The sequence below is a fragment of the Centroberyx gerrardi genome, chromosome 24, assembly GCF_048128805.1.
Source record: "Centroberyx gerrardi isolate f3 chromosome 24, fCenGer3.hap1.cur.20231027, whole genome shotgun sequence".
NCBI classification, from domain to species: Eukaryota; Metazoa; Chordata; class Actinopteri; order Beryciformes; family Berycidae; genus Centroberyx; species Centroberyx gerrardi.
Genome location: NC_136020.1, coordinates 8061801 through 8071776, shown reverse-complemented (window position 1 = coordinate 8071776; position 9976 = coordinate 8061801). Strand labels below are relative to the sequence as shown.

General features: G+C 43.2%; 1 protein-coding gene across 1 annotated transcript; it reads right to left on the bottom strand.

Annotated features, from left to right (window-relative positions):
- Positions 1-636: 636 nt before the first annotated feature.
- On the bottom strand, positions 637-6906 carry fam180a (family with sequence similarity 180 member A). Its single transcript, XM_071905765.2, has 3 exons — positions 6834-6906; positions 2691-2788; positions 637-1332 (listed from the first exon to the last, which is right to left on the bottom strand). Exons 1-3 carry the CDS (start codon positions 6904-6906, stop codon positions 1003-1005), a joined length of 501 nt encoding a protein of 166 aa, XP_071761866.1. The 3' UTR covers positions 637-1002.
- Positions 6907-9976: the final 3070 nt, after the last annotated feature.

The window sequence follows — 9976 nt, the reverse complement described above, 5'->3', positions numbered from 1 at the left end:
GATATATTTTTCTTCCTCTTTCCTCAGAAATTCTCTTTATTATCTGTCAAGTCATGGCCAAAAGCATCCAGCAGATCAGCAGCCTCAGAGCGGTGCAGGGAGCGAGGGCTGATCCTCTGTCTTGGAAGGAAATTCCCCACCGCGGTCTTTACTTCCTCCTCAGTCCGGTGACATGGGCTGACTGCTGACATGTTCTTTAGCCAGCATGAGACTCAGAAAAAAAATCCTGTGATCGTATAAATTTTCAGAAACCAAGTGCTGTGGGGAATTTGCAGGTCTGGTGGCAGGAAATGACAGACATTGTTTCCATGGCTGGATAGCAACTGTTATCGAGTGTAAGCCTGAGTTGAGGCAGATACTAAAATGTAAAATCAGTTGACTGAGCGCTGTGTTACAGTCAAAGAGGCAAAACAGCACAGACCTGATATATCATTTGTATCCACTCCAATGAGTGAACTGCATGGAGGCCTATTACAACAAGTACCTATTCTACAAAATGAGGAAATGAGCAGCTTTGAAGCAAACATCTATCATACATTTTCCAATTTGATAAAATGAGCAATCAGGAGTATTGATCTACACATTCTCTGTGGTTTTCATTCAAAGGGCTTTTATTGGCAAATCAAACAAGCTGAGCAATCTTTCCAGAGAGGGCCAAATATCTAATGCCCTCTAGAGCGATTATGTGAAATCAAACAGATATACACAGACAGCACAGTGGAAAGGAAGTGATTCGGCCTGGTATTGTCAGAGTAATATACTGCTGGTCATATTTTTGTGTCATTTTCTTGTTGTACTGTAGGTCAGAGTCATAAAATGCCTCCACAAATATAGTATTGTAGTATCATATAATATCATGAATTAGGGTCCAGAAAGTTAAAAAAGCACAATGGAGTGAGCCAGTGACCATGAGCCAGTGAAAGAATATGTTGCTGTCAACACGGCCATAAATATAATGTCCTCATAATTCACGTCCATACAGTTACAGCTCCTGATTCCTCCTCAAGAGGGCGCCAGGTCCTTCTGGATGGCTCTGAACAGCTGCAGCAGGGCGTCGGTCCACAGCGCTCTCTGGTGCTGGTTGCTGATACGAGCCACCGTCTGGGCGGCGTACACCATGGTCAGCAGCGTCCTCTCGAAGTCCTGGCCGCTCAGGGGCCGGAGGCGCCGAGCGAGCTCGGCCGTCAGGCGGCGGATGTCGGACAGCCGCTTGGGCAGCACGTCCTCGCAGATGACCTCCAGCTTCTCCACGCGCCTCAGGGAGGCCAGCTCCTCATCTGGGAGCAGCATGGCTTCTTCCTCGCCTTCGATCTGCAGTCCTGCCAGCAGGATCTGGGACACAGAGGTCCATAAAAGTGTTTGTCTCTGGACTGTCACGAAAAACACTGAGGAGCTCGTATACTACCTACCTACCTACTTACTTACATATCTACCTGCCTAACTACCTACCTAACCAACTAACTCACTACCTGCCTACCTACCTACCTACCTACCTAACTAACTAACTAACTAACTGCATACCTACTTACTTATCTGCCTACCTAAAATACTGTCTACCTACCTACTTACCTACTAGGGATGGGACGATATATCGCAATACAAAAATGTGACAATATGTATCGTAGGGTAGAAAAAATGATCGCGATATCAGCTACATTTTATTCTGCTGTAGTAATCACACTTTGTAATGACATTTTTAAATTGTTGCTAAAGATTCATAGCTCAGAAATAAACACAATTCTGCACAGTCATACTTTGTTGTCATTGAACTTTTATTTATTACATCGTGGTTGTATGGAATCGTAAACCCCATATCGTCCCGTCCCTACTACCTACCTATAACTAACTCACTAACTACGTACCTACCCACCTAACTAACCACCTACCTACCTATCTGTGAACCCATATATATAATTAACTAACTACCTCCTTACTCTCCCTATCTAACTACATACCTACCTATATGACTAGCTAACTAACCATTTAACTAAATGATACCTCATACCTAAGTGTAATATATAAGACCATACACCACAGAGTCCACAATATATTTAAAAATTTACTAAAATACATCAACAGCATGCTCATTCATAAATATATATACTGTAGCTGTTTCAAAAAGTAAGTAAGTCTATTTATGCATAAGCTTATATTTCAAAATATACTATTGGGTGATATATCCTGAGATAACATCAATTAATTTATTTATGTCAAAGGTATTTGACATAGAACCAATATGAATGACCATTTTGTAATGTAGATTTGTAAATGTAAATTTCCTTAATATGGTTAAAAGATATGTTTTCATATATGTTGTTATCATATATGTCAATACATAGCATGTACTGTATGTTGTTACATTGTATGCAAACATTTTTTGTGTGTATGGAAAAAGTGAAGTGAAAACATGATGAGCTAATAAATGAATTTCGCCTGCATGAATGAAACCTTTGAGCAAACACATATTTCACATTCCTACTAATCATTAGCAGGATAGCAGTGGTACACAGTGTTTTCATTTTCATTTTTTTTAATCATCAGGCTTCTACAGTTGAAGATGACGGACCACAAATATGTTTGATTATTTGGCTGGGGATCTACGGACATTCTCAATAGATTCAAAATGGTTTCTAGTCTGAGAACCATGAACCATTTCGACATCGTTACACCTCCATTAGGCCTAAACTGACCTCAAAGAGCAGGTTGACATCCTCCACCGAGCGCTGGAACGTGGGGTTGATGAGCGAATGTGTCCCACGTTTTATCCAAAAGGCGGACGGATACAGAGCTAGAAGACAGAAGAGGGGACAAATCCAATTAGACCTTCAAGAAATGAGGCACCATATTACCCAGTGTGACGTGCGTGTGGGTGGCCCGAGGTTGAATAAACACCGATACTTCACTGCTCAAATATTATGCAAGTCAGATTGACTCTCGCCCCAGCTATGCAAAGAGTAATTGGCCTTCAACTGAGCCGCAGATGCTCCCGTATGTACGAGCCTTGAGCACTTTGACAGAGCTAAACACTGTGGCATGACATCCCAGAGGTTACCCGGCCCCGCTTTCAGAGGTGCAGGTGCTGCTTTCCACATTTGGACAGATTTCAAAGTGTCAGGGCATGTGTGTAGCAGACCAGGGACCTCATAACCTGAGGTGTCCAGATAGGCCTGGAATGAAACACCTCGCTCTCAGCTATCGGAAACAGTTGCTGCCACCCCCCCCCATCTTTATGATAGCATACCATGAAACCCATCTTTTACTGGAGGTGATAACCAGCAGCAGATTCCCGGAGGAGGCCCTGGTCACATACCTCAAATTTACTGCAGCTGAGAGGCATGGTCTCCCTATTATGTTGAAATATACTCTTTATAATATGAACTACTATACGAACTGCTGCAAAAAATAACCTTAAGCAAGGGAGGAAAGGGAAGCGATGATTAATTCTTTTTTTTTAGAGAGGAAGTTCAGGCTGGAGCCCGCAAAGATTTCCCAGCTTTTATCCACTCCAAGAAGCATCTTTTGGTTCACTGGCTTAAAATACAAAAATTAAACATGAAAAGCTAAATTCTTAATGAGCTCAGGAGGACATAGCTGTGTCCAAGGAATGATTTATGAACCGGCCCGCTCTGACAACACCGTATTTGCGTTCTCATTTTTGCATTACATCCTTGACAGCGAGTGGAGATTCCCCCTGGGAGTGGAAGGTCTTTGGGAGGGCAAGTCCAAAACAAGGCTGGAATAAGTAGCCAGATTAGGAGTCAAAACAAGCAGTGGACACAGACACACTATCTCATATGCTTGGGCGTGTCTGAGCAATGCTTCAGCATCCACAGAGCAGAGAGGTCGCACAAGGACGCAGAGTGATGTCGTCCACACCTCTCACCTTCCATACTGTTTAAAGCATGTCTACGATTGCTGTCCAACTCTTTAAGTCTATCCATTCATTTAGTATGACTGTCTCTATTGTGTGAGACTCCAAGTCCAATTTGGCTACACTGCTTGCAGGAGAGTGAAGTGAAAAGCAAAGTTGATTAGAACTGAAAGGGGGATTCGCGGCATAATGAATTGAAGTAAAACTTCCTTTGAGTTTCTCCAGACATCTAACTCTCTTTTTTTCCAGCGCTTCACATACTTTTGCCATCCATTGGTTGGCTCCCTGTGTAAACCAGTGGAAACAAATCTTAATGAGGTATACAATATAAACTCTGGGCTTCATCCTCATCATCCTACAGTGTCATCTATAGTGCACTGGCCCGCAATTCTCCTGTAATGATCTGCTCTGTACTGCATCGTCCCGCCACACTTAGCTTTATAGGCAGATCTGAGGTCAGCCAATGCCACATTCTCTGGCTGATCTCCTCATGTACCTGCTTCCTGCCTGGGCGACTGCCAGCCTCAGCTCCAGGTCTTACCAACTTTTTCACTGGCCACCATTCAGAATCTGCTCAGAGTCTGGACTGTATGTGCCAATGTCAGAGAAATACAGCCCAGCACTTTGGTACAACTAGATAATTTAGATAATTTAGCTTGAACCCTTCCCCCCCTCCTGTCTGGTTCAACCCCCACTGACGTTTAACTGTAAGTGCATCGCATCTTATGGGTGAAAATTTACAATCGCCATGGAGTGAGTGAGTCCAGAGTGCACCATCAGCACCAGAGGAATGACTATGCATACATTACATAGCAAAGATAAACCACAGCCTTACTTGTGCATAGTCAGTGTAATCAAAACAACACCCAGGGGAGAGCGTGCTCATTAGTGCCGGGGCTATGTCGTTAAGGAATGGAGCATCATGGGAATGACAGCTTAACTTACTGAGTCAATCACGCATCCATCACTGGTTTGGAGCCATCAGCAATTACCTTTTGAAGTAATAATCTGCAACATTTTCATAAAAATGTCCATTTTGCTATAACATTATAATGATTCAACCTATATCCAGTTCTGAAAGCTTTTACATTTGCTGTTCTAAACACCTGGTGTCAGGTAGGTCTTTGTTTGGAATAAAATGTACTTGTTGATTAATATTCATATGGTTGGAGCAGCACTAATTTAGATGGACCATACCTTTTTGTATACTTTCTTTAGACACTTAAGACACAGATACATTTATACTTAGGACAATTTAGATAATATGACACACAATTTTTGGTATCACAGGTGTTATAAGGCTTTGGTATTGCGATACTTGAGTCATATTCAAATACTGTGCAACTACTAAGTAGTATGTCTGCTGGTGGTGTCATACTGTGAAATTAAAGCATTTCCCCATCAAAAGTCCTACCACTGTATTCCCAACTGAAGAGTAATAGATGATTTGTATTTTGTAACAACCGGCGACCTACAGGGAGACATAAACTGATATATATATATATTTTTCTAACTTATTAGATGTCCTTCTGGGTGACAGCTTAGCTCTCCCTGTTCATTCCAAGTCTGTTCATCCCTCATGCTTCCCCTCCCTTTCCAGTGCTCCTAAACAATAAGTGTTTGGATGGGCAGGCTTCCCCAATGTCATTACGCACAGACAGGGAACTTGTAATCTCCCTCTAAATGCTTGCAAGGAGCTGAGGGAACAACAAAGATCCATTAATTAGCGGGAGCTAAATGGTACTCCTGGCTGGAGGGATGTCTTGATGAAAGAAAAAAAACAACAACCAAAAAAACCAAAATGGACGTCTGGATCCCTCAGGCTTAGGGTGAAGGGGATGGCGAGGACACAGGAGAGAAGAAAACCTTCGCCACTGTGCCACATCCTCTATAAATACAAAGCAATAGTCCAGCAGCTCTAAAATACAGAATCCAATCCTCACAATATAAACACACATTTTGCCATCAACACTCCCAATGTGAGACAAATCTATGAGATGCTGTAAATCTTAATAATACTTGAATAACAATACGTCAACACAGATGTAGATGTTCTTGGCAATCAGCTGCAATAAAGTGACTCATTATCACTCAGTCAAGACGGGATTTGGCAATCACTGGGGAAACTGGGGAAATATATGTGCCATTTCCATATCTTGGCCCACTGTCACCCATCAGGAGCTGTGACCCAAGGGAGATGGCAGGGCGATACACCTACATGACCTGGCTTGCTTCATCTATTTCTGCCCAGGTGCAAAGGCCAGCAGCCTGTCTAATGCAGTGAATTAGAAATCCCCACTGAAACTCCTTCCTTTCCCATCTCTCTCCTGTCACAGGTTTTGAGTATCACATGACTAATCCGAATTTGAATCATCCTTATTGGACAAACAGATCTCTGGATAAATAAAACACAGATTTCCAAGCAAAGCGAATGTGAGTGTTTGTAAAGGAATTTCCGAAGTAAGTGGATCCAGTAACAACAGGCCGGCCGTTTTTAGCTGGAAAATTACTTGTGGATGTGATGCACATCGTAACGTTCCCCTAATAGCACATTCTCACACGCACTCACCCACACACACACACACACACACACACACACACACACGCTCATATCCATACATATGTATGCATGCACACACTCATGCATGCACTCTCTCTCTCTCTCTCTCTCTCTCTCTCTTTTATTTTTCTCTGATTTATTGTCTTAATTTGATTATTTATTTCCATTTTGCAATAGGCTGGCAGCATTTACAATACAAAGACACATGATTTCTGTTTTGTACAAGCACACACATCATTACAATTATGGACATTGAATATTATATGTAAACAAAAAAGTTTTCTCATAACTTGCTGTCAATAAAATTCCTGTGCAGGCCTAGGAGAGATGATAGAGTCGTACTGCATGTATGGAGCTTGTCAGTCCATAGACCATAAACTCCCAAATGATAAGTCCACCTACCTTTCCTGCAGTGCTGAGCGGCTGCCAGGTAGACAGATAGGTAGAGGACAGAGAGTAGAGCCCACCACTGCATCATGCTGATCATCTCACAACACACACTCCTCTTCCTGTCTCTGTCTCCCTCTCTCTGTCTCTCTCTCTAAGGGACGCGGTCGCAGTCACATGCTGCTGAGCGAACAGCCATCAGGAAGGTGGATGAAAACACACTGGCAGTCGAGCCGCGGCATTTCCCCATAGCAATAGTTTCATGTGCAGGAACATTCCTTCCTTCATCCTCTCTACTCATTTTCCTGCTACCTCCTCCCTCCCTCCATCCTCTCTCTCTCTCTCTCTCTCTCTGTCAGTGTGTGTGTGTGTCTGCTAAGTTCTCTCAGGCCAGGCTGTCTGGGCTGTCATCTGGAAATCATCAGGAATTGGGGAACGCCTGCTCTGTTGGCTGGACTGTCTCTCAGCTACTGGCTGACTGCTTGACTGGCCGACTGGTTCGGTTACTGATTGACTGGCCAACTGACTGACTGACTGATTGATTGACTGGGTATGATAGCTTACCATGAGCCAGAATAAAACCCATGCTGGCACAACAGATGGTTGCTCTCCTTAGGAAAGTGCAATCAAGCACCATGGCACCTCATCAGCTCACTGTGTTCTGTCAAATCACAAAATATGTAAATCATATCTGTATCTCCCATGACGCAAATCTTGTTTTTGTGCTTTGACACATTTTGACAATCCAGATTTTAAAGCCTTGTGGGATGTTTTTCAGGTAAAGTGCACCATCATGGTCAATCTGAACCTGCTCTCAGATGATGAATGTCAGCAGAGACTGAGACAAAAACACAGGTATGCGTCAACATCGACAACACTGTGCAGCACGCTCCGAGCATCTTGATTCAAGGCTGTCTTTGAGACTCTTTTCCTCCCTCTACAGCCTCCTCTCCACAGCCTCTTCTGCCCTTTGTTGTCACTGAATATTTGCAATAACACTCACACTCCTCAGTCTGGTGCCACGGCGTATAAATACACTGTGTAGGTGTGCAGGATTTTGTTTTCACGGGCCGGTCTCTGAGGCTGTGTCTGCTAAAATGAAATAAGAAACCCACTGATTCACTTGATATGACAATGATAGCCTCGTGTAAAATCAGCTCAAAGGAAAGGCACTCGTACCCAGTCAGTTGCCTCTCTTTGTGTTGCAGATTAGGCTACTGGTGCTGATCACAGTGCAACAATTAACTATTCAAAAACTGAATGAATTTTGCAAAAGTGGAAGTTTATTCTAACAGCAGAATGCTGATAAGAGCCCAGTGTTCCTTATCGCCGTCATGCTGTTAGAATAAACATTTAAGTCTGAGACCTCTGTGTGGTTATCATCCACTTTCTGAATGGTAGCTCCACCAAATTTTGACAGCAAAATATTCCCTGTTGACAAAAACCTCACATCAACAGTTCAAGTCACAAAATGCAATCATAAATGACACCGTGAGTGCTGCTGCCATTTCATTTCTGTGGCGAAAAATATATTGAGTGGACGTGTGGGAGTCATACCTCCATTTATCTCAATGCCCAAGCACTGCCTTTAGAGAGGTCTGCTGTTTGTAAAAGTGAGTAGATGGTGTCTAAAAATTAGCAGATGAAGATTTTATTATAATGTATCTGCTTTATCCAAATGGGCCAACACCACCTTTGCACTAGGAATGGGTATGAAAAAAGTAATAATTTCCATCTAAGAGGCTGCCGACAACTCACATGTTCCATTTTAATGCCCCCCAAAAAATCATTCTATCTAAATATGATGGCAGTAAATAAAGTGAGGAGCAGAAGCAGCTATTTTAGGAATGGCCTGCTTGAATAGGAGACATAAAACAAAACCTTGTTAATTTAGCTACACTCAAACATTTGATTAATTTACACGCTGCTGTGTGACTTTCATTTTTGCCATTTCGCTCTACTGCTACCATATGTTTGTTTGAATGTTCGCTCGCAGCAGATGGGCACCCGAGGTATGATGCCCTTCTCTTTTCTAGTCCGCAGAATACAAAATACATTTAAATGGATGAGGAGGCTGAAGGAAAGCCCTGAAGGACAAGCTGTAACACTTGTCTGCATGTGATTCACACAACCGACGCATAAGGTAAGAGCAGATGGCGTTCTGAGGGGGAAAACAATAGCCAAAAAAACACTCGTCTCTGCAGTTCATAACTCCTCTGTTTGCCTGGAGGTGGAGAGATTCAACAAAAGTAGCACCGGAAAAAAAAAATATGCCTTGACCCCTGAATCAGCGGGGTTATGAGCAGAGACAGACACACTGCAAAAAGACATATTGATTGACGAGTTCCCTTTGTTCGCCATAGGGGGGCAGTGTTACGACACACACTGTGAGAGACCCAAACTTCTCCAAGATCCTGCAGAGTGATTGCTGCTGCTCTCCGACTCTTCTGGTGACGCTGCGTGAATTCTGAAATAATTGAATTCTATTCAGATAAGGTCTGGCAATATGAATGCAGCCACTTAACCAAGATCAAAGGGTTGTTTGGGTTCAAACCAGGTGGGGACCCTCGAGACATCCTTTAGTTTAATTGCTTCTGTGCTGTAAATCACTGGAATGCTTCATATATGCAAATTGATATGCGGCCACTGAACTGAACTTGCATGAGGCTTGCTTAATAGTCAATTTGCTATCGCACAAAAACTCTGCAGCTGCAGTTTTATCTAATGCTGTGGGTCTGGATAATAGGTATCCACCTGAGCGCCCTATTGTACAAATAAATACTCAGACTTGTGCCAGGGTTTTTATGTTTTTCCAGCCCAGGACCCACGCAGCCTCTCGTGTTGGGATCCAGACTGAGGGAAAGAGCTTGCTGTATTTTAGACACTGACCCACAGTTAAAGCCAGGTTACAATGTACTGGATAGTGTTACTGACAGCTCTCGGGGCCTGAACCCAGCAGGAGTCTGGATCCGATGCTGGAGAAACACACAGCACCTTCCCCGGAAGAAAGCCTCCAGCTATGAGCCGAGCGGCGCTCTGAACAACACTGCTGCTCTGCTGTAGTTCGTCTCTGCTACGTTCAAGCCGAGGCCTTCGAGAGGACAGGAGTTAGACATTTTTAATTCTTTTTAATCCCCGACCAAAGCTCTGCTCAAAGG

Bases quoted from the DNA above. Each gene is read 5' to 3' on its own strand.
- fam180a (XM_071905765.2), bottom strand. From the start codon at position 6,906: ATGCAGTGGTGGGCTCTACTCTCTGTCCTCTACCTATCTGTCTACCTG. The intron at 2,789-6,833 runs GTAGGTGGACTT...TCTGTCTTCTAG, and splicing joins CGCTCAGCACTGCAGGAAAG to CTCTGTATCCGTCCGCCTTT. The intron at 1,333-2,690 runs GTCAGTTTAGGC...TCTGTGTCCCAG, and splicing joins ATGTCAACCTGCTCTTTGAG to ATCCTGCTGGCAGGACTGCA.